Below are 25,117 nucleotides of genomic sequence, written 5' to 3'. Positions count from 1 at the left end.
TCAGGGGCGCGTGTGTGTGTGAGCTCGTGTGTCTGTGTGTGTGTGTGAGCTTGTGTGTCTGTGTGTGTGTGTGTGTGTTCAGTGGGGGTGTGAGACGTGGAAGTTGTGGCTCACAGCGCTGGGCAGCTGTGGGATGCAGGATGCAGCACCGCCAGAAGTGCTGAGACGTTCGTCATTCCGCAGATAAGGGAAGAGGCCGCTTTTTCATTCTGTGAGCACTGCTGAAGGATTCGAGCGAAGTCTTGAATTATTTTCTAATTACCTTGCAGAGCATCCAGATTTTTTATCGCTGTAGTAACTGTGCTGTTAGTTGAGAATAAATGCCAGTAGAACTGGAGGAAAATGAGAAGTGCCAGGCTTCACCCTCACCCCCATCCGTTCCATGCCATGCCGTTCTCAGGGATCTTACCGACACTTCAGTTGGGAGGGTGCTGGCTGTTGCATTCCCACCTGTGCCCACATTTCACAGGCCTATCAGAGGCACGGTTCTCTCGCTGTCTTCGCCTGCAGCAGCCGAACCCTCTCTTGCTAGAGACGGCAGAAACTCCCCTGCCATCTGGCCGTGCACCTGCAGCCCGGCCACCTTGGCCTGCTCTGCCTGCCCTGGCCACGGGGGCCACCTGTCACTTTACTGGGACATTTGGTGCAGCCTGGTGGGAAGTGTTGGAGCTGGGGCCCTTGGGTTCTTCGTCTGGGGTGGAGGGAGGAGAGGTGGGGGAGAGAGAGGGAATACAAACCCCGGCCTCTCCTCCTGCCTGGCTGTCTCCTGTTAGTGCCTCCCAGGGGTGGAGGAGGACCGGGAGCCCTGGGGTAAGAAGTGAAGAGGGGCCTTCTCACTGCCTTGGGGAGGGGAGGGACCACCGGGTGGGACCCTGGGTGTGTGCAACCCCCACACTTGGTTCCATTGACTCCCCTCCTCAGTCCCACGCAGCAGATGCCATCAGCATTGGAGACCCCTTGCTGCTGTAACAAATGATCACCACGGGGATAAAAGTCACCCAAGGTGATGATCTTACAGTTCTGGAGGGCAGACATTAAGCAGAGCCTCACTGGCATCGGCAGGGCTGTGTCTTTCCAGGGGATTCAGGGGAGATTTCCTTGACTCCTGGCCCCCTCATCCATCTTCATGCCTCTCTCTTCTCTCTCTGACTCTGGCCCTTCTGCCTCCCGCTTCCACTCTGAAGGGTCCCTGTGGTCTGTGGGGCCACCTGGATGATACAGGATGGTCTCCCACCTCAAGGGGAACTGTTTAGCAACCTCCATCCCCTTTTCCAGGCAGCCCAGGGTATGCACACCTTCCAGGATTCAGATGTGGGCATTGGTGGGAGGCATTAATCTGTGACCCATGCCTGATTTACAGAAGAGGGAATTTCAAAAAGGAGCTTAGTTAACTTGCCCAGGGTCACACCTCTACTGAGTGGGGAATGGGGATTTGCACCCTGGCGAGTCTGATGCCAGGCCTGAGGGCAGCCTGGCCAGGCCCCCATGAGCCTGTGATGGACACAGGTGACTTTTTGTGCCAGCTCACCAGGCAGCAGCTGCAGCAGCTGTGCACTCAACACTGTCCCTCCCTAGCCTGCAGGCAGATGACATGAACTTCACTGGACTTAATTGCTCTATAAACACTTTAGACATTTATATTCAAGACCAATGTAAATTGACAATGACATTCATTTCACCAAGTAGGATGTAAAATTGTCCGGTGAGTAAACACAGCTGTGACTCATGAATGGGTCACTTTCCCCAGCGTTGTTTGTCCGAGAAGACAGCGCACACTGGATCTATGACATCCAGGGCCCCAGGTGGCTGGGGCACTTGGGGGGACCCAGGGCTGCTGAAAACACAAATGCCAGAGCCCTGGAGGGTGGTGAGCTAGTGTGGTTCTGTCCATGAGGATTCCGGGCAATGTGGAAGGCTCTGCCCACCTGGAACCCACCTGCCCCAGGCTCTCTGGGAGGAACCCTGGCCTTCATGTCACGGCACCCTCTGCTGGCCTCCAGGCCCTGAGCCTCCTCTTTGAACAATGAATGAACCAGGTGGCTTGTTTGCTAAGCTCCATTTTAGTGCCCACTTTGTTTAGTCTCTGTAACATGATGCCAAGATGAAGCAGATGAGCTGCGACAGGTGTCTCTTCCTTGCAGAATCCCGAGTTGACCGTGCAGGAAGTTGAGTGTGAGGGTGGAGCTCACAGGGCAGCCGGTGCAAGGGAAGGAGTGAGCTGGGGGAGTCTCTAGGACGCTCTGATCACACTCACCCCTCAGCTTGCTGTGTTTGGCCTCAGCCAGGAGGCCAGGTGGGCAGGGCAGGGGCCGAGCCCGGCTCCTGGATGCACCAGTGGATTCGGTGGAGAAGGACAGACGCTAGAACAGCATTTTTCAGAGTAGTTTCCCCAGGACCTAAGACATGAAGCCACCACCCACCTCCGGGGCCAGGAGCAAAGGAAGGAAAGGGAAGAGAGGGGAAGTAGGAAAGGAAGAAAGGAAAGGAAAGAGGGAAGGGAGCAAGGGAAGGGAGGGAAGAGAGGAAGTTCATTTTCTTCTGAACCAGTCCTTTATTTAGGGACTGGTGACTGGCCAAGCACTGGACTGGACACAGGACACCAAAGATGAGCAGATGTTGGGCAGGGAGCGCCACGTCTTGCATACTGGGGAAGAGAAACAAGCAACAATGGATGGGTGGAGTGGGGTGACCCAGCGCACCAGCCAGGGGCTTTTCCCTGAGGCATGGTCACTCACACTGGACCCCAGGAGGTGGAGAGGGGAGGTAAAGGGTGTGTTTTGAGCTCTAAGGCGGGAAGAAGAAGGTGTGCTTGTGGCTGAGCTGAGAGCGGTGGAGGGTGGCTGTCTGGGGCTGTCTGGGGACAATGAGCCTCAAGGCGTGGAAGGCTCGGGGAAGCCCTGCTGTGATCACGGCACCTGTGCTATGGCATTTCCAAGTGGCCACGGAGAGGTCCCCATTATTGACCAAATCCAGAATGTCCTCCCTGAGTTCGGCTGGGAGCCCAGGCCTAGCAAAGCAAAGTGGCCACATCAGGTCCGTCTCCTAATCGGGGCAGTTGCAGCTCTGCTACGGCTCTTTCTATCCCTGAACTTCACACCCATCACATTTCTCTCACACGCAGGATGTGATCTAGGAATACAGAGAAGTCCAGTTTTGGCATCTGCGGGCACCTGGCTGGACCTGCTGGTGGAGTGGGGCGGATCCAACCTGGCCCCTTCACAGCCAGCCTCTCGCCCCTCAGCACAGGCGGTAGCCCCACCACCTCTCCTGGCAGGAGCTCATCCCCCAAGACCCTGCTGCCCTGAGCCATGTGCCTTGCCCTCTCCGCCAAGGGCTCCTGCTCCGTATCTCATCCCGGTGCCCGCCCTTGTTTGCCTCCTGGGCACCCCTCGCACAGCTGCCTGCCTGTAGATGAGTTCTGGCCCAGCCCCTGCAAGGTGCTCTCTGGGGTCCCGGACCATGCAGGAGGACTGTGCCCCTCTTTGTGCCCAGGAAAGCCACAGTCCTGGGAGAGCACTGACTTTTCCACGAAGATGCCGAGCCTGAGTGCCGCCTAGATGGGGGGGACCCGAGGTTAATGCGTGACCTGGGGTTTGCATCCAGCTCACAGGGTTGAGCGCAACCGCCTGGAGAGGGAGGATGACACCACCTTCCAACCTACCGAGCCCCATCCTCCTCAGGACTCAGGATCCGAGCAAGCGGGGTAGGGCACTGGACAGGATGCAGAGCAGGAGGCCCCATCAGAGAGGGCAGAGCACAAAGCCCAGGGCCACTCAGCAGCAGGGCCCTGTGGGGCTGAGCTCCTGCCAGGAGCAGAGGTGGGGGTGTCACCTGCACCGGAGGTGAGAGGCCTGGCTGTGCAGGGGCTGGGTCCACCAGCAGGTCCAGCCAGGCACCCACAGATACCAAAACTGTAGTTCTCTGTATTTGTAGGGTGCAGTCTGTGTATGAAAGAAATGTGATGAGTGGGAAGTTTAGGTGTGCCAAGGATCCCATCTGAATGCAAATTTGCCTTACGCACCAACATTCGGCTCCTATGATTCCATAGTAAGTTCTACCAAAGATTGTGCCTACCCTCTCTAAGAAGACTGACAAAATTAGGTATATTCCCCACCACTCACAGAAAGGAAAGCGTTTGGCTCAGAGACTCAGGACTTTTACTACCTGATGCAACCAGCCACACTCCCTGAACTCAGTGACTTACAAACACACTCAGACACACACACAAACACATATATACACACACAGACACATACACAGAGACACACACAAATGCATACAGATACACACACATATACACACACAGACACACACACAAGCACATGGACACACACAGACACACACATATATATACAGAAACAGAAACACACACGTACACATGCACACAGACACACAGACACACACACACAGATACACACACACACAGACACACAGACACACACGCACATATGCATAGCCTTTCTGGCAAATGCATAAAAAACAACACATTTTAAAAATACATAGATATTGTTGTGTGTGCATTAATAAGCATGTTAGAGATTGACCCACTGCTGCACGCTGCCTGCATCGCACCTGTAACACGTCTTGGCTATCCTTCAGACCCAGAGCCTCCCTGTCTCCTGCACCCTGTTCCCTCTCCCTCCAATGCCTTGCTTTTCTCTCCTATCCATCTCCTGTGCCCCCACCTTCGCCCTGTCTGGACGCATGATGACTTCCTCAGAGCTTCCTCTTGGATGGACGTCTGGGTCATCTGCTTTGTGCTCACACACACAGTGCTGGAAAGAACATCTTTGTACCTAGGTATTTACCTTAGGAGCATTTCTGAAAACATAGCGATTGTGTAATTTCATGTTATTAGAACTGTTGTCTCAGAAGGTACATGCATTTTAGATTTTGGGCAGGTATTGCCGAATCTTCTCCCAAAGAGACTGATCAGTTCACACTTGTACTGATAGATTCTGCATAATCTCCTTAGCACTGTAGAACATCAGACTTAATTCTTAAAGCCATTCTTTGTTTCAGTTGGCATTGCTTTAATTTTGAGTGAAATTGAACCGTTTTTCACAGGTTTGTTGGCCATTTGTTTTGTGTTTGTGTTCTTTAGCTTTCCTATTGAGTTATTTGGACTTGAAAATCAAGGCTATCAGTGTTTGGCTACAATAGTATCACAATATTTTTCCTGGTCTTTTGATTTTTTTTTTTTTTTTGCCATAGAACAAGTTGTCCTTGATTTTTTTTTCTCATTGTGGTAAAATATACATATCATGAAGTTGACCATTTAACCATTTGTAAGTGTACAATTCAGTGGCATTAGGTATGTTCACAATGCTGTGTAGCTGTCAACACTACTGATTTCTACAACTGTTTCCTCACCCATAGCAGAAACTCTGCAATGATTAAACACTGTCACAAAGATTTTCCCCTTACGTTTTCTTCAACAACTTTTATAGTTGTAACGTGTACGGTTAACTCCATTTGAGATACTTTTTACACGTAGACTTGTTCAGGGATGATTTCTGTCAAATATTTTTTATCGGGTGAATTGGCCCTACTTTCCTGGTTTTGCATGCTTTTGAGTTTTTGGTTGAAAAATAGATATGGTAGGCATTGTAATGGGGCAGCTTTGGTGGAAATCGGATTCTCCCACTTCCCAGAGATCGCTGACGTGGGCTTGTGCAGACTGGAGCCATCCAAGTGTGCCTTTTCCAAAGTGATGGCCTTGAAGTGTATATTCTTCATCGTGTGTGGTGACTGAAGCTTCAGTTCCCTTGTCTTCGCAGTCAATTGAGAATGGCAGCCTCTCTAGTGCTATTCTTTTATTTTTCTTTATTTTTTTATTTTTTCGAGACGGAGTTTCACTCTGTTGCCTAGGCTGGAGTGCAATGGCACAATCTTGGCTCACTGCAACTTCTGCCTCCTGGGTTCAAGCAATTCTCCTGCCTCAGCCTCCTGAGTAGCTGAGATTACAGGCATGTGCCACCACATCCGGCTAATTTTTGTATTTTTAGTAGAGACAGGGTTTCACCATGTTGGCCAGGCTGGTCTTGAACTCCTGACCTCAGGTGATCTGCCCACCTCAGCCTCCCAAAGTGCTAGGATTACAGGAGTGAGCCACCGCGCCCAGCCTCTAGCACTATTGTTACACCAGTCCTAGCTTTTATAAGTGTCTGTTCTGCTCCCAGAGAGCTGAAATACTTGCTTCCAATCCCCCTACAGCTTGACGGCAGTCTTGGTGGAGACCCAACCAGAGAGCTTGCTACGCCGCCGTTGTGCACGGCAACCTCTCTGGTTTTGTATTCTTTAAGTCTGTTAAATTTATACATACTTTTATTTATGAGTCTGGATCGTAATTAGGAAAACTATGCCCATGTTGAAACTATTCAAAACCTAAAAAATTACCTATATTTTAAACCCTAAAAAATTACCAATATTATACACATGTACTTTAAATAATATGCATGTAATTGTATGACCTCATTTTTTAAGTTTTAAGAAATGTGGATGTTTCCCCCGTGGCCTCCCTGGGTACATTCTGGTGTGGGTGGAGGAGAGGTGCCATTCCCAGGCCTTCTTCCAGGCAGAGCTGGAATGTTCCCTCCCCTGGACACAGCAGGCAGGAGGCACACCTTGGAAAAGATTTCAAACACCATGAGGTGCAGAAAGGCAGTCAGGCGGAGGGTCCGGGGGAGCTGAGAGAGCCTCTGTGAGGCCAAGGAGCCTCTGGATGAGACAACCAGAAGGCCCAGTGACCTAGGTGGGAATGGCCAGGAGGGACCAGGGAAAAGCCACAGCACCAGGGAGGGAAAACCAGGAGGGCACAGTGACAGCCCAGGACCCAGCGCCCCAGGGGGAGAGGACTCCGGGACACAGGAGAGGAGTCCTGCATTTCCTTGGAGGGTGTTGGGTGCAGAGGCTGAGGCAGGGAGCAGGGTGTGTTTTGATCTTTCGCCCAGGCTGGAGTACAGCAGCACAATCTCAGCTCACTGCAACCTCTGCTTTGTGTTTTCAAGCGATTCTCCTGCCTCAGCCTCCTGACTAGCTGGAATTACAGGCATCTGCCACCACGCCCGGCTAATTTTTGTATTTTTAGTAGAAACGAGGTTTCACCATGTTGGCCAGGCTGGTCTCGAACTCCTGACCTTGTGATCCACCCACCTCGGCCTCCCAAAGTGCTGGGATTACCGATGTGAGCCACTGTGCCTGGCCAGTGTCCTCAGTTTGAATGGGCAGAGCAGGTTCCCACAGCCAGGAAGTAGAAATGCCTGGAGGTGGCCCGGCATGGTGGTTCATGCCTATGATCCCAGCATTATGGAAGGTCGAGGGAGGTGAATCACTTGGGGTCAGGAGTTCTAGACCAACCTGGTCAATATGGTAAAACCCTGTCTCTACTAAAAACGTGAAAATTAGCCTGGTGTGGTGGCGGGTGCCTATGATTCCAGCTGCTTGGGAGGCTGAGGCAGGAGAATTGCTTGAGCTCGGGAAGCAGAGGTTACAGTGAGCCGAGATCGCACCACTACACTCCAGCCTGGGTGACAGACTGAACATGGAGAGCCGCTGAGTGTGGACCTGAGGGAAGGGCTGCTGGGGGCCACCCCTCCCTGGGGCAGTGGCCACGGAGGTGGCCCCAGCCTCGCGGTTTCCTCTCAAGAACATGACAGAGAAGTGCTTACAGCAGGCCCTCATCCTGAAGCTGGGCAGAGCGAGACTCCGCCTCAGAAAAAACCAGAAATGCCTGGAAGTGCTGGGCTTGGCACGAGTGCAGCTTGGGAAGCAGGGAGCATGAAGTGTGTCCTTTGGGGTCCTGGCCTGGAGGGCTGTGTTGGGCTGTGGAGCACATGCAGAAGGCAGCCAGAGAGGAGGAAGTGGATACCCTCCAGTGTCCTCTCTTCCCTTCCATGGCCCCCCGGTTGTCATCAATGATCTTGGCTCTAGACCAGTGGCTCTCAACTGGGAAGGGCAAATTTACCCCTGTGGACATTTGGGAAGTTCTGGAGGCTTTTGCATTAGCATGGTGGGGAGGGGCAGGGATCAGGGAGGCTGAGAGACACCTGCAGGGTGCAGGGCGGCCTCCAGGGCAGAGCAATCCAGCCCTGGAGTCAGCGCTGCCAGGTTCAGAACCAGGGGCTGCTGAAAAGTCAGGAAGCTCCGCCTGGGCTGTGGCTCCTCCGCCCTCCCAGGGCCAAGTTCTGCTCGTCCCCTACTCTGCACTGCCCACGGGAATTCCCTTCCCCGAGGCCTGCATCCTTTCAGAAGGGTGGAACATCCACTCAGGGTGTGCATGGTGGACACTGCGGCCTTGCTGGAAGGTGCAGGGCAGACATGCCGTACCCCGGTCCTTCTAAGGCAGCCTCCGTGGTCCCGTGGCTTACGTGGGTGGGGCGACCATGAGCTGCCTGGGAAGCTCAGATGGCAGAGGCCCCCAAGGATGATGCAGCATGACTGCGGCGAGCCGGGGCTTCCAGAGCCTGACCCTCTCCTCTTACCACGGGCCCCACGCTGCACATTGGAAACAAGCCTGTAAATAGATTTGAACGGTGAGCTGGTGACAGAGCTATTATTGGGATTCTAAAAACAGGTGTGGGGAGAATTGTAGGGTTTTATGGAAAGAAAATGTGCAGAGACCCCTGCAGTTGTTGAAATTGATGTCTTTTCTCATCAACTCTGCGCTCGTCCTAAGCTGAGCACTGTTTTCATTGCAGACCCTCCCAGGAAGGAAGTGCAGGCTCCGCAGTCACTGGGAAGGTGGCCCAAGGCTGGCTGGGAAGATGGTGGGACGCTCTGCCCAGCCCAGCCCAGCTCAGTTGGCCACCCAAACTGGGAGGGGCGGAATGAGCCAGAGGTAGACACAGAATGAGAAGCAGGTGGGAGGCCGTTGTGATGCTCGGCGCGTGTGGAAGTCACTCCGCCTGTCAGGGAAGAAGCGATGACACTCCAGACCATCTACATGATCATCTTTCCTCTTCCCTCCCGGAGACCCATAGGAAACACCAAAGCACCTTTTTACTTTTTCATTCCAAAAGCTCGTCAAACATTTACAGGGCCGACCGCCTCAGAATGGAAATAGGGACCATGTCTTCAAAATCGATTCGGCTTTTGGAAGTAGATGGGCATCCATAGTGAGGCACGGCTGCATGCAGGGTAGGGGAATCTCGTTATCTATTGTAGTGGATGGAGAGGAGCTGAGCATGGGCCTGTTGGAGGTGCTGCTGGGGGCCACGCTTCCCTGGGGCAGTGGCCACAGAAGTGGCCCCGGTCTCATGGTTCCCTCTCAAGAACATGACATAGCTTTGCTCATCCTGGGCCCTCGCCCGGAGGCTGAGCAGAGGTCCACCTGTAATTCTCCACCCTCCAGCCCCTCTGGAAGGCCCAGCACCTGCTAAACAGACAGTATCTAAGGAGAACCACTCTGCAGATCAGCACAGTCAGATTTCTGTTCCGCTGAAATGTGAAAGCTTGTGTGCCGAGAGGAAACTCGTTGTAGGATTTCACATCAATCTTTAAGAGAAGCCTGTTGTCTTAATTTCTAGATAAGTCTGCTTGAGAGTGGTTGTGCCAAAGCCCTGAGCGCTGACAACTCTAACCCTGTTCATCTGATTTTCTTTCAGCTGACAGCAGCGATGGGTCCAGTTCTGAAGACGGCAGGGAAGACCCAGATGTGAAAACCAAGAGGAACCGGTAGGTGGCCGTTCCCTTCCCCAGCGGGTCCTTCCCTACTGGGTACTCAGGTGATGTAGAAAGAAAAGGCATCATTTTGACCACATTGACTGTGAGCAAAGAGCTAATTCAACCGCTGGACAGATGGTAAGAAGTCTCAGGCTCTGTCTTAGCAGTGTCCTGGGCACCTGCTGAAGCAGGTATCTCAGAGGCTTGGGGCACTTCAGACAACTTCAGACACTGTACACAGGGCCTGCCACCCCCAGCCTACCCAGGCGCCCACGTTCTCAGCCCTGCTGTGTTTCCCGAGTCCTGTAGAAGTGGTCGTGGGGGCCAAGTGCGTAGGTGGTGCCATGTGCTGTGTCAGGTTAAGTTTAGGGGTCAGGCAGCCCTGGCTTGGTGCTGCAGCTCTGTGTCTTGCCTGCTTGATGACTTCGGGCAAAGTCAGCCAACCCTGATCTCAGATTTCTCATATGTAAGATGAGGCTTTGCAGAGGCCCCAGTGGGCCTTGGGACAGCTGGATGAGATGATGCCTGCGTACCTGCAGGGTGCACACGGCCAGTGGGTCTCCCTCCAAGTCAGCTGGTCACGGTTTGGTTTTGGGAGTTGCCATGCACCGAGGTAGGGAATCCCTGTTTTCCATCAAGCCAGGGGATGGCTCCTGCCCTTTAACCCCTCCTGTGTGGCTGCTGCTCTGCCCTGCCTCGCCTGTGAGTTTCACATAAGGGGATGAATGTGGAAGTGTGTTCCCTCCCAGAACAGGGAGATGCAAGGAATGCTGTGGTTGCTGGGCCCCATGTTTGGCAGAGAAGGGTGGGGAGGACTCCGAAAGGCAAATCAATGAGGGGCGCTTCCCAGGCTCTTCCTGAGCTGGGCTGTTATTGGCCCCAGGATGCCCAGACATTCCGTTGGACCCTGGGTCCTGCCACGGCCCACAGGTGCGTTCATCCTGCACCAGGCTCCTGTACCAGCCCTGCTCATGGGATACCCTAGGCCTGCAACAGGAACCCAAATGAAGTGGTCAGGAATCTTAGCACTATATGCGTTTTCTCTTTTAAAAAATGTACTTTTGCAGTAAAAATATTTGCCATAATGAAGGTAAAACAAAATCTTGACTCAGAGCCTGTGCCCATTCTCACCTTTTCAGTCCTTTCAACTTTTTAGCAAAGGATGAAAGGATGGTAAGGGAGAGAGGGGAAGAGGGAGCAAGAGCTGGGCTTGGGGGTGCCTAGCAGGCCCAGCAGCCGGGGGGTCAGGGCGAGCTCTTCTGTCTCCTGAGTGCCCATGGAGCCACGAACAAAACACATAGAACTAGATCTGAGTGGTTCAATAGTAAGCAGACACCACAGAACTTTCAGGAACAATGCGAAGAAGAATAACAGTGTCTTCCCTAAGCCAGGGAGGTGATCAGGTAGGAGATGGAGCTCTCCTCCCCCAGGGATCCTGCCGCCTGGCCCCACAGCACGTGGAAGCCTGTGAACCACTATGTGGGGAGGTCTAGGGCCGCACGAGGCAGGGCAGGCAGGGGCTCACTGGCTGTGGAGGGAGGACACCTCCTACTCAAAATCTCCTGGGCAGCTGTCTTCTTGCTAACCCAAATCTCCTCCATAAAAAGTCACTTTTGGGGGCCAAAGGATGTTGTGTGGGCCACAGGGGATGGACAAGGAGCACCTCTGATGGGGGCCAAGGATTCCAGGAAAGGACCCAGTGCAGCCTCTCTGATTTCACCATCACATGTGGACCTCAGCTAAACTGGTCTCCGTTGGTCTTTGGGTATGTGTGCTTAATTTAAAACACAAGAGGAGCTTCCTGAGGCACAGGAAACATGGAATGTGGCCATGAGTTGATGAATTTTGAACTTGTGTGGGCGGAAAAGCATGGCGGGATCCGAAGCAGTTGGGCTGTCCTCCTCCTCACCCGGCTGCACTTCCCGACCCGTGGGTCTGGCCTCGGTTCCCAACAGTTGGCATTCAACAACATCGAAACGCTAATTTTGGTTTTAATCATCCGTATGATTTCCGTCATTGAAAACCAACTTTGAAATGTGCACAGAGGTTTTGCATGGAGCTGCCTCCGTTTTGGCAGCTGTTCATTTCCACGTTGGTTCCAGCCTTGAAGATTCCATGGGAGAAGGAGACTCTCGGGGAGGCTGCGGCCCGCTCTGAGGTATGGGAGGAAAACGCTTTGGTGTTCATTTTGCAGCCAGCCCGAGGACTGAGCACGCCCATCCTGTCCTGGGCATTCGTTCATAGACCGGTTTACAAAGCCACACCCTCTGTTTGGAAGCATCACCATCGGGCAGGTTTTCCCAAAGCTCTTCCAAAGCACCAACCTGCACGCCACCAGTTCAGAGCGAATCGCCACAGGCCGGGTGAACCACCAGCATCACCATGGCATTTTGATCCCTCTTTGGGAAGGTTAGGGTCAATAAGTCCACGTACTCCTCAAGCTCCTAACTGCTTTTATGTATTTCTATGTCGTAGAATCTGGCCCGTATAGTTAGAGAACATGCCTCCAGGGGGCCTGCTGAAATCTGGCCATTTGGACCTGCCCTTTTTGTGAGGATAGCATAATTTTGCCTCATCAAAGAACACTAAAATTCTCCCAGAACGTGTGATACATCAGCAGTCAGATTATGATGTTTAAGAAACAAGCAAATAAGCTGAGATGATGATTGTTTTGGACACCGGTCTCTACTCCCCACATTTCCTGTGAACCCTGGTACAATCGATACACATTTTGGGCATTCATGCCCAGATGGAATTAAATCGATTGTGAAAGTGATTCAGGTCCACATGAAACTTTTCCTGAAATTCTCTTGGAGGAGAAATATGTCACAATGACAAGCATTCAAATTACTGAAATATTCTAATCTACATGGTGAGTATCATTTCAAATAGCTTGTTATTTACTATTTAGAGGGATGTGTTCGCAATGACCATGCATCTTCCCTGGGACTGGAAAATAGACTCATGACGGCTCAGCCCCTTTCTGCTCAGGGCCTGGAGGTGCTGCCAGTTTCTGATGAACGGGTCTTTTCATAGTTCAGACCTGCTTTGATCTTTGATCTTCTGGCTTTATAACTCTCCCTTTCAAATGGGCTCTGGGGAGCATCCCGTCCACAGTCCCCTTCTATCCCTCTGACCTCACATGTACAGGGTGGTGGTCTCTGCTGAGTGGTATCGCTGCAATTGTCTCCCAACGTCCCCCAAGAATGAGGGCCTGAGCATCAGAAACCTGGACACCACGGCTCGAATCACACCTGTGATTTCTGGAATTGCTGTGGTGTTTTGAACTGGAAATATATTTTCTTAAGTCAACAGATTGTTTTGTGTGGCTGTGGCCGTGGGCTTATGAAATGCACAGTGTAGCTTGCATGAGTGCTCACGGGAATGCTCCACCGATTTGCTTCCCTCCAGAGGGTGGGCGTGTTTTCAGTACTCTTTTCATATAATTCAGTTACCCCGTATTTGTGACGTAATTAGGGTTTGCCGGGGGGTTGATGCCCATCCCTGCAGGGATCCAGAGATCACCGAGTGAATGGGGGAGTCAGTTTCCCCCAAAACTCAGTACTTTCTTCACAAGGCTGGTTATCAAATATTTGGCTCGCTCTATCACCACTTGGAGGTATAAATTTATCAAAATCTCAGGTAGTTTCCTCTCCCGTGAGAGAGAACGTATTTGTTCTGTATTATGAGAAATGACAGGTTAACTCTTCAGTGTGGTCATCACTTCTGTGGTAAGAAACGCTCAACTTGAACGAGGAGGAACAGAGGGTCAGAGCAGATCACAGGATGACAGGCAGAGGGACACGGGGGCGTGGGCCCTGAGGGGACAGCCAGGGTGGGAGAAGCCAAAGAGAAAATGGTCATGTGCAGGGGACATGGGTGATGTGGTTTGCCACTGGCTGTCCACCCAACCCTCATCTAGAATTGTAATCCCCATGTGATATGGTTTGTCTGTGTCCCCACCCAAATCTCACCTTGAATTGTAGCTCCCGTAATTCCCACGTGTCAGGAGAGGGACCCAGTGGGAGGTCATTGAATCACCAGGGCGGGTCTTTCCCCAGCTGTTCTCGTGATAGTGACTAAGTCTCACGAGATCTGATGGTTTTATAAAGGAGAGTTCCCACACGCACACTCTCTCTTGCCTGCCACCATGTAAGATGCGTCTTTCGTCTTCCACCGTGATTGTGAGGCCTCCCCAGACACGTGGAACTGTGAGTCCATTCAATCTCTTTTTCTTTATAAATTACCCAGTCTCGGGTATGTCTTTCTGAGCAGCGTGAAAGTGGACTAATACAGCATGTGTCAGGGAAGGGGACTTGTAGGAGGCGATGGGATCATGGGGGCAGTTTCCTGCATGGTTGTCTCATGATAGTGCGTGAGTTCTCACAAGATTTGGGGGTTTAAAAGTTTGTGGAAATCTCCACCAACTGCATTCTCTCTCCTGCCACCATGGAAGACAGGCCTTGCTTCCTCTTCAACTTCCGCCAAGATTGAAAGTTTCCTGAGGTCTCCCAAACCATGCGGAACTGTGAGTCATTAAACCTCCTTTCTTGGTGAATTACCCAGTCTCAGGTGGTATTTTATAGCAGTGTGAGAATGGACTAATACAGCAGGTTACGTCAGTTCAAAAGATTCCAGGAGACGGAGTGATTTCCATCAAAGCCAAACAGTTCTATTGTGATAGGAGAGACAGATGGCGTAAGACGGCCCAGTGTGTGCTTAGCTGCCTGACACTGGGTGGAAAAGGCTCAACAAATATATGAAAAAACAAATATACTCAATTAAGGAGTAATAGTTATTTTACCTACTTTTAACTTTTTATTATGGAAAAGTTCCACATAAAAGTTGGAACAACACAGTTCACCTCCATGCATTCATTTCCCAGCATCAACTCAAGGCCAGCGTTTTTCTGCTTTAGTCCATGCCCCTCTAGATTAGTTTGAAACAAACTCCTCCCAACATCATATAAATCTTATTTGTAAATATTCTACAATACTAAAATACAAGGATGTTAAAAATATAAGCATGGTAACATAGTCACATCTTTAAAAACAGAAATAATTCCTTAACATTATCAAATGGGCTCCCAGTCATGGTTTAAATTTTCTTGACTGTTTTATTTTCTCTTAGAGGTTTGCTTTCATATCAGGACTAAATCAGTTTCGAGTATTGCCCTCTGCTTCTCTCCTAAGTCTCTTTTAACCTGCTGGTGTGTTCCCTTCTACGCTTCATTTTTATTTTCGTCATTTGTTTTTCAATAAGTGACAGATTTTTTACAAGTGTACGTTTCCTATCGTTTGGACATAGGTCATTTCATCCCTGGAGAATGGTTTGGACATAGATCATGCCTGGGGCATGGTTTAGGGGTGTGTTCTTCTGTCCTCTGTATTTCTGGTAAATCTGCAGTCAGATTCGAGTTTTATCAGGGTCAGGTTTGATTAGGACTAATGGTGGCTTTGAGCTCCTTCCATCAGGAAGCAGGTGATGTCGACTTGTCTGTCTTTACATGATACAAGCAGATGATTTATCTTGATCTAAGACTTCCTTAGAGATTGCTGAGTGCTCATCTCTTAATTCTGCCATTTTATTCACATTTACTAGCTTGCCTACTTTCTTTCTTTTTTTTTTTTTTTTTTTTTTTTTTTTTGAGACGGAGTCTCACGCTGTTGCCCAGGCTGGAGTGCAGTGGCGCGATCTCGGCTCACTGCAAGCTCCGCCTCCCGGGTTCCCGCCATTCTCCTGCCTCAGCCTCCTGAGTAGCTGGGACTACAGGCGCCCGCCACCGCGCCCGGCTAATTTTTTGTATTTTTAGTAGAGACGGGGTTTCACTGTGGTCTCGATCTCCTGACCTTGTGATCCGCCCGCCTTGGCCTCCCAAAGTGCTGGGATTACAGGCTTGAGCCACCGCGCCCGGCCGCCTACTTTCATAAAGAGGAACTTACCCTCATAAACTATTGACTCCCTCAAGGTATCGTTTAAACTGAAAACACACAATGAACAGTTGATTCTTTCCTTTAAATATCAATTTCCAAAATACTCCATCGGTTCCCTGGTATCCTTGAAAGATGACCAACTTACTGTGAATTGGATGCAAACATGGTTGATGTTTTAGTCAACTTTAGTTACTATCTTTATCCTTTAGAAGACAATGATAGAGCTAACTCTTGGTGATTCTTGGTTCATTTTCCCAGATATGAGGTGTATCTTATAAAAATGTAGGTGGATGCCTTTCTTCCATCAGGGCATTTTCTTGAATTGCTTTCATGTCTTTTCTGTTTCGTGGCTTGGAGTCACCTGTGAACTGTTTGGTTCTCCCTCAGCTTCCTCCTGGGTCACCTCCTTTGCACGCTGTTGACGCTTCGTCATTATGCTCTTTCTGGATTTCCTCTTCCCTTCTCACCTTCTATTCCTCCTATGATGTCATTTATGACATTTATTCACTCTTGTGTTCCTTCTAGTTTATTCTTCATTTCCACTTTTTCCCCTTTCATTTCTAATTATCTCCCAGATTTTCTCAGACTGTTTTTCAAGTCTTTGACCAATATTCTTTTTTACTCATTTTAAAATAAGACATATGCTGATATTTTGTAACACCTATTTTTTTCTTTTAATGTTTAGCTCCTTTTTGAATAGTCAGCTGAATTGTCGTTCAGTGTCTGGGTGTGCCTCCCTGCGGTTCCTCTGCCACCTGGGGACGTTTCTCTGAGCGTCAGTCCCTCTTGGTGGTGGTCTTGGTAGTGGTATATGGGGTGGGACCATGGTGGTTTTCTATCTGTCATCCCTGTTTAGATGAGACTGTGATAAGAGCAGTGGCCCCGGGCAGCGTCCCAGGTCTGTGGCTCTGGGACTCCATCCTAGAGTCTGCTATTGTGACACGGGCTGTGTTTTTGGGGGACCTGTCTCCAGATCTGTGGTTCTGGGGTTCCCTCCTAGAGTCTGTGATTATGACGGGGGCTGTGTTTTAGGGACCTGTCCCTTCGCTCTGCATTGCACTCTATCTGGACCTGCCCCTCCATTCCCTGGCATCTCTGTCTGTTGAGGCAGCTGCTGTACTGAGCTCACCAGTCTGTGTCTAGGGTCCAGCTGTTTGGAACTTCCTGGGCCACCCGGGCTCCTAAGAGGTTTGGACCCTGGAAGGCTTCTGCTCTTGTCTGCCTCTGCTTACCATCAGCCTTTTAGCTGCAGAAGCCTGGGGGCTGCCTCTTGGCCTGGGAATGCTGCTTATGACAGGGTCGCGGGCTGGCTGGTGCTCGGGGCCTGGCTGGGATGTGCTTCGGTCTCTGTCTCTGTCAGGGCCCTGGCCTGGACTTGCCATGCACACTGGTGTTCCTGGGGGTTCTTCACCCAGCAGTATGTGAAGATGTTGTCTATGGGCCTTTTGTTCTGTTGCTCTGACAATTCGGTGTGAGCTTTTGTTCTGTTGCTCTGACAGTCCGGTGTGAGCTTTTATGACTTTGGGGAGATAAAAACACTTCCCTTCTGCTTTTGTGGGATTTAGTTTCCTGCCGTTTGTTTTTGTTTTAAATCTCAGAATTCCTCAGAGTCCTGTGTCCTGAGATGCATGTGACTGGGCTGATGTGTCTCCTTCAATATTACCTAAAATCAACACCTGGAGGCAGCAAGTAGAGACAAGAAAAGAGGTTTTTGTTGCTGAGGGTTTGCTTTTTCAGTGATTAATCAGCCTCCGTCAGCCATGCCCCAAATTCTAGAGCCAAGGTGCCCTGACTGTCTCCCTCAGCTCTTGTCTGGCCCCGTCTAGAGTTCTGAGAGCTCTGAGACCAAGATGTCAGATTGAGAGCTTTGGTAATTTTGCAAATGTTACCAAACTACCTGCCAAAGGACAGGACATGGCCTGGTGTCTGTGCTGCCCTGGGTGGAGGTAGGTGCTGCCTGTCTGGAGCCACCAGTGAATTCTCACATGAGGAGGCTGCACAAGTTACAAGTGCAGAAACACGTCCTGGGGAGGGGCTCAGGGGCATCCTGATTAATTGCTGGGGAAGCCTGGCAGCCGGCACTGAAGCTGGTACTGAAACACAGTCTCCAGCAGAGCTCGTCACAAAGCAGGAGCTCAGGCCAGAGCGGCTGCCTTGCAGCACGGAGCTGCCCCGCCTCCCGCAGCTGAGAGCTGGAGCTTGCTGCTCACTGGGATTCTGCCCCCAGCCAGAACGAGGCCACCAGCAAACCCTTTTCAGCAGATGTTTCGCCTTCTGAGTGGCTCATAAACCTCAGCTGGCAGAGACTTCAGCCCTTCCCAGGCCTTGGTGAGCCTGCCTCTCAGCATGGTGGAGGGTCCAGGAGGCCACAGCTCCCATGGCCTGATCTCTCCTCATTCTGCCCCCTCTCCCCAGCATGGCCCATGTGCCACAGCCACACGGACAGCAAGTGCACACGGGACAGATGAGTGTGGTCACACTGAAGACTGGGAGTGAGCTGTCCAGCCACGGTGGGGCCTGTCTGGCCTTAGGCAGAGCCAGAAATGGGTTTGTGATTCCCGGAAGGGGTGAAGCGGGCAGGGCAGAAGCAGGGGTGCTAGGCATTCAGGAACTGGCCAAGCCAGATAGGCCAACAGTGAGCCTGTGGCTGGGGCACAGGTCCGTGGAGATTCCAGGCAGCCCAGACCCCAGCTGGGAACTCACGATCACTCCTCCAGGAAGATTTTGCATCCCTGCCCATCCCAGAGCCCCATCTCTGTGCACTGGGCAGTGTCACCTCTGCGTAAGGGCAGAGGAGCAGCTGCTCCAGCTGAGTTCACCCAGCTGCCTGCAAGGTTCCTACTCAGGGCCAGCACCAAGCCCCAAAGCCAGGGTTTTTTTGGTGGCCGTGATCCATCCTGGGGAGGCATCCATCTCGATGCCATCATTGGCTGTGAATCCCGACCATCCACGTGAGCAGAGCAGAGCTGGCGGAACCGACGCCCCTGTGCTCCTGTCTCACCCAGGGGCCTGCAGCCCACCCTGATTGATGTGCCAATCTTCCTTACAGCTGCCAGAGGCACGCTTCTGCACTGCACAGTGTCGAGGCTAAAAAACTAGAGAATACAGATCTTTCAAAGTTTGTCTCATCTGAAGACCATTTGTTACAACCACACGTTAGAATGTCTGAGGCCCCATAAGGCAAAAGATTCATAGAAACTTTGATTCCTGCAGAATTTCGCATTGTGTCTAACACCAGATTTACAGTCTGGCAGTATTTTGATGATAAATTCCCAGCCCTCTTTGCTGGAAGAAAGAACAAGTTCTTCCCATCCATAAAATTAAAAAAAAAAAAAGAGATGTCATCCAGATGAACAGAGGGCTGGAACCCAGCCTGGAGAGAACAGCTGTGGATGATCAGAAGCTGCCAGAGATGATGAAGGTGAAAAATCATCACCACCACCACCATCATCATCTTCACCACCATCTTCATCACCATTATCATCATCTTCATCACCATCATCTTCATCACCGTTATCACCATCACCATCATCTCCACCACCATCTTCACCATCATCTTCATCACCATCATCATCTTCATCACCATCATCTTCATCACCGTCATCGTCACCATCACCATCATCACCACCACCATCTTCATCACCATCATCTTCATCACCGTCATCATCACAATAACCATTATCACCACCACCATCTTCATCACCATCATCACTGTATCATCATCACCATCATTGTCATCAAAACTATTACTAGACCAGCCATTGTGTTAAATATTTTAAATGCATTATGTCAGTTTTTCCACCTGGACAGTGGGGTTGTGCTGGTGATGAAATGAGGTTATGGAGGGATGCTGAAGAGGAGAAGATTCGACACAGTGAGCCCTCAGTGGATTTAAGGGATTCTTCTTATTTCATTTAATTCTTACAAGCAAATCCCAAGGGGTTGCTACTATTATTATTTCCACTTTATAGAGGAAGAAATGGAGGGTTGGTGAAATGAAGAGACTTGCTTAAGAACAGAGCACACAGTGGGAAAGCCCAGGTTGCAAGCTCAGAGACCACGCGTTTCATGAGCGCCCAGCACTCCCTCCCCAGCCCACCCTGCAATGCAGATCCTGTTGTTCTTGTTGTTGTTGTTGTCATTTGGGTGATAAAGAAGGTGAAGCCTGTAGAGGCCAGTGCAATGCACATCCACAGACAGGCAGCACCGAAGAGCCAAGCCAGCAGGGGGCCCAGCCTTGCTTGGGTCTCGAAGTCTTGCTCTCCGCTCCTGCATGGCGTAGAGCTGAAAATGTCAAAACCGTAGTGCACTTGCAAAAAGTCACCTTGTTTTATAAATTTCTCTGGCAATTTTGTTCAATGAGAGTAGAACTCAGTGGCCACTCATTCGGAAGGCTTACAGAAATGTGGCAATAATTCCATGCTGGACAAATTCCGGAAACATCGCTCAGAAGGGCAAGGTCTGCGATGCCAAGACAAAGGCTGGGGTGGGGCCAGCCTGGGGGACGGGGACTCCTGCATGCTAAGAGAGGAAGGCTGGAGACCCTGAAACCCTGTTCCTTTAGAAAGTAGAATCTGGAGCTCGGCTGCATAGGATGCTAGTGGGTCTTAGATGGGTCTCCCGCAGCTCAGGAGCCTGGCAGTGGGCCCTGGAATTACAGCCTTGGAGACCTGTCAGAGGCCAGAGATCTATGGGATGGTCAAACCCTGACCCAAGGACCAGGCAGTGTGTGCAGATTTGCATCATCTTGTAGCATCAGCCAGGCAAGGAAAGTTGCACCTTGGTCTACGCCACAGTGATTGACAGAAGAGTATCCCCTCAGTCTCCAGGAGCCTCCGCTGCCAGGACAGCCTGATGTCATGGCTTCACCTGGTGAGGCATCTTTTCCTCCAGGTGGCCTCCACCCACTCATGCCCTACCTGGAACAATGCATGATTTTCAAAAATCCACCAAGGAAATCATGGGGCAGTCTTGGATGTCCAGGAAAACATTTCTGAAATGCATTTGAGAAGACAGGGGCAGGGCCTCGTCTCCATGGGGTCCTGACGGAAATAACCACGTGCTCTAGAGGCAGCTCCGGGCAGGAACCTACTCCCGCCCTGGCTCCCCGGGTGCTGCCCAAAGCTGTCTCTGCACTTCATGGCTCAGGGTGGCCCCTGGCCAGGCAAGCAGAGAAGCGAGCACTAAGTCAGGACTCGGGGCAGTCGGAGGCCAGGATGCGTTACTTTCAGAGGCTCTGGGGTCCCATGTCCCTGGGAGTGAAAGGTCACAGCCCTGCCATGGGTGAGGAGACATCAGGACCTGGACCCTCGAAGACCTCTGAGCATTGCCCCCCATACCCTCCACTCACTGACCTCCTTGCCACTGTCTCTGGAATATTGTTAGATGCTCCTACCTTAGGGCCTTTGCATAGCTGAGCCCTGAGTCTGGAATGAGCCTCCTCACCTCTTCCTAGGATCTGCTTGTGGGTGTCCTGCCTGCCTGGTGATGGTCTCAGACCCTCCCCTCAGCTGCGTTCATTTGTTTGCTTTTTGTGACTTCCTGAGCATCCAGCATCTTTGAATACACCACCCAGTTTACTAACTTGGTGGTATTGGTTATTTGTTACTCTCTGTTCCTCCCTCTAGGATGTGAGCCTGGTGAGGGCAGGGGCCTGGGATCCCAGGGTCTGGAGCAGGGTCCGCTGCAGACACCAGCAGCCATGTGCTAACCAAGGGGCCCCACGCAGCCCTCTGCAGGCCCCTGCAGGTGAGGGTTTCTGTTCAGTCTCATGACAGCCGTGTGGGGCCAGTGGGTTGTGTAATAGATGAACGACCTGGGAGGCTCAGAGAAACGAGGCAGGTTGCCCCAGTTGGGAGGACCACAGGGTAGTTCCCATGGCAATGCCTGCTGAATGTAATTGAAGCGAATTTGATTGCACCCGAGTTCTGACAGCAATTCTCTGACACCAACTGGGTGTCCTACAATTAAGTCTAGTTCTGACACCAACCACCCAGATACTGCAGACCCCACAGGGGAAGGGCTTAGCCCCAAGAAGACCATCCCTACCTCAGACACCAGCTGCAAGTGGGGTCCCCAGGCTACCCTCACATCTGTCTGATTTGGTTACAAATTCTGGAGCTCTTGCCACCCTCCTTCAGGTTTGATACTTTGCTAGAATGACTCGTAGAACTCACGGAAAGTGCTATGCTCACGATTCCCGTTTTATCTTATGATCAAGGTGACAACTCAGGAACAGCCAAATGGAAGAGACTCATGAGTTGAGATCGGGAAAGGTCTCAAGGGCAGGGAAATCCACTGGTAATATTCTTTTCTCTGTCCCCCTACATTTGTCTTGCTGCCAGTATACTGATTTGTTCACCAACCAGGGCACTCCTGAAACTCATTGTTCAAGGGTTTTATTGGGGTTTTATTACAGAGAAATGATTGATTAATTTATTGATCACTGGTGAGAAGATTTAATTCAATCTCCAGCTCCTCTCCTCACCCTGGATGGCAGGTGGTGGGTGGGGCTGGACATTCCAACCCTCTAGTCTTCAGGGCTGCTGTTTCCTGGCATGCCAGCGCCTTCGTTGAGACTAAGAACCCAGTGAGTGACCTCATTAGTGCAGCTAAGATGTGGTATGGTGGAGAGGTCTCCTTATGAATAGCAAAGGTCATTTCTAGTGCTTAGGATGTTCCAAGAATTTTTTGGATCTCTGCCAGGAACTGGGAGTAAAGACCGGATTAATTATTTGTTATATCATAGGCCTAACATTTTAGGTTCCCAATCCACTCTTCCCCAGCAAACAATACTGCCAAAGGGCCCTTGGGGAGGCTGGCAGTGTGTGGCATGGTGCAGTCACTTGTTAGAAGTGAGGCTGCAAGAGACATTGTTTATGATAAAACAAGACTGAAGTGAGGGCTGGCACAGCCTCTGGAAACTTCCACAGACTGGCTGTCAGCAGGGACCTCTGATGGTAGCATGGCACCTGCAGGCTGAGACAAGACTATGCCAGAGGCAGGCCAGGGCCGAGGGGCCTGTGCCCATACCTGGGCCTCACAGCTCATCACCAGCATGGGTGTGTGGTGCTGTCCGTCTGCAGGGCTGCAGCTGGGAGACCTGGCACCTGCAGGCTGAGACAAGACTATATGGGAGACAGGCCAGGCAGAGGGGGCATCTCTGCCTCTGTGCCCACGCCCAGGCCTCACAGCCCATTGTGAGCGTGGGTGTGTGGAGCCATCCGTCTGCAGGGCTGCAGCTGGGAGACCTGCTAGAGGCGTCTGTCTGGTGCTTCCTGTGGAACATTTTTATGAACAAGCTGGATGAAGACGCAGGAGGCCTATTTATCAAATTTATAGGAACTGCAAAGTTGGGAGGCAGAGCTAGTAAGTTGACGGCAGAGTCAAGATGTTTAAATATTTCATCAGGATGAAATTAACAGGATCACATCTGCATCATAGAAGTGCAGTATTGCGAGGCATTTTCAGATCATCTGGTCGGAAGCATATATCTTACCATGAGTAAGATCCAGAGAGTTTCCATATTTTGGCCAAGGTTGTACAGCAAGTCATCCTCACCTGTAAGGCTCAGAAACACCTTGACCTCATCACATCTGCAGACAGGCCTCTCCAGAACCAGGTCCTCCCTCCTATGTCTGCATTTTCCCCACGTCCCATGGCAGCACCCTGGCAGAGTGACGCCATCTCAACCTGTGTCATCGTCTGTGTCTCTTCCCTGCTCATGTTCTGTCTTGGAGCCGTGGTCCACTAGAATGTCTGCTGTTTCTGCAGAGTCTCTCAAATAATTGTGTTCATGGGAACACCAACCGGAAGCCCACCACAGGGATACCTCTGACACTGACCGTCTCTGCACTGTGGATTTCAGCCCTGACACACCTGTGCACCTGAGGCTTCATGTGTGTGTAACCTTAATTCACGTCCCACTAGACTGTAAGCTCCTTGGGCAGTGAGGGGCTCCTTGTTCCAGCTACAGTGTCGCAGGGCCTAGTATGGGTGGACACACCACACCTGCAAGCTGGAGAGGGAGGGAAGGAGCAGGAGGGGTTGCTCTGAGGGGTCGATGTGGACCATCTCACTGAATCCACACGACAGCCCTAGGTGAGTGCTAGGACCACCTCATGGGAGCATGCTGGGGCTGAAGGCGTCAGTACATTTGCCCACGTAGAGGTTTGGATCTTGACCCATCCAGCTGGGCTGTCTGAGCCTCCATCCATCTGGGTCATGCTGTGATGACACCTGGGTGTCAGCCTGCGAGGGAATGGGTGGGTGCCTCAGCCTGGCTGGAGAAGCTGAATATCACACATCCTCTAGCCTGGAGCCAGCAACTGCTTGGTGTTTGTCATTCCTCTGCCAGGGCAATGGTTCCAACCTCAGAGATGGTTCTGCAGAAAGGATCTGGGTGGAGAGAAGTGCCTCTGAGGGTTTAGGGGTGCGCTCTGCACCCACAGCAGGTGTGCACAGCCTCAGATGGACCATTAAAGTGTCTTGTTTACAAAGGGAAAATCATGGCTTTGGTTGCAGTGCCCGGAACCCAACTCCACTGGATCTCGGATTTGTGCATTTTACTGGATAATATGCTGCCCTCTGCACATGGGCAAAATCAGAAAACCTCAGCTTTACAGACTTACCAGCGTGGGACAGATGCCTGCATGTGCACACACACAGGCTCGCTCACACACACGAATCATTAACAGATCAATTGGCCAGCTCAGAGGCTGGGGGAAGGGACAGAACCAGGAGAAGAGAGCTCAGGGGTGGGATGGTCACCACACTGAGGGGCAGAAGGCAGGGAGGGGCTGACCCTGGGCGTGAGGGCCCCCCCGCCCAGGGTTATGGTGCCCAGATTTCAGGAGCACCTACCCTGGTTAAAGGTTGACCAAGACCAGGCCCCTTTCAACCTATACACTAGACCTGGAAAACTTCCCAAATCCATGGGTTACCTTAACGAGGCTTCTGTGATGCAGTAAGGCTGCCTCCCCGGCTGGCAACCGGCAGTGCTTGTGCACACCAATTAGTGCGTCCTCGGGGACGCCGCCTTTACCGGCAGGAAAACTGTGACTTGAGCTATCTTTACTAAAAGTATTAGAATTCACTTTTTGTTAAAGGTACAGAAATCATTCAGCCATAAGAATATCAAAGATATATTTAGCTAGTTTGCATTTGCTTTCAACCGATCCTAACAGAACTGATAGCCATTTGGAAGGCATGCAGCAGTCCTGAATAGAGTATTGTGTTGAATAAGCTTCAACACACCATCACCGCACAGTCTAAATGTGCCTTTTCTTCTTATTTCAAGTTGCAACAATACAGGCCTTGTTTCACATTTCTATTTTTAACTAATGAAAATTTATTACAGGGAAATCCTAATTATACCCTTTGGAGTACGATACAATTGGAAATCCACTGGTAATATTCTTTTCTCAAAATTCCATGTAATTGCATAAGAAGCAGAGAATGTAAATTCTCTTGGAATAGTTGGTCTATAAATACAATTCTCGAATGGGCTGAGCAATCTTTCT

General features: G+C 51.1%; 1 protein-coding gene across 1 annotated transcript in view; it reads left to right on the top strand.

Moving 5' to 3' along the window:
• TCERG1L (transcription elongation regulator 1 like) overlaps positions 1 to 25,117 on the top strand; it is a 233,186-nt gene that overhangs the window by 180,484 nt on the left and 27,585 nt on the right. The window contains exon 8 of the mRNA XM_050805500.1: positions 9,606 to 9,675. Coding sequence (XP_050661457.1) covers positions 9,606 to 9,675 — 70 coding nt within the window. The remainder of the gene's footprint in view (positions 1 to 9,605; positions 9,676 to 25,117) is intronic.

Source organism: Macaca thibetana, chromosome 9 (assembly GCF_024542745.1).
Source record: "Macaca thibetana thibetana isolate TM-01 chromosome 9, ASM2454274v1, whole genome shotgun sequence".
Taxonomy (NCBI): Eukaryota; Metazoa; Chordata; class Mammalia; order Primates; family Cercopithecidae; genus Macaca; species Macaca thibetana.
Note: the sequence above shows the minus strand (reverse complement) of the source record. Positions and strands in the feature narration are given on the sequence as shown.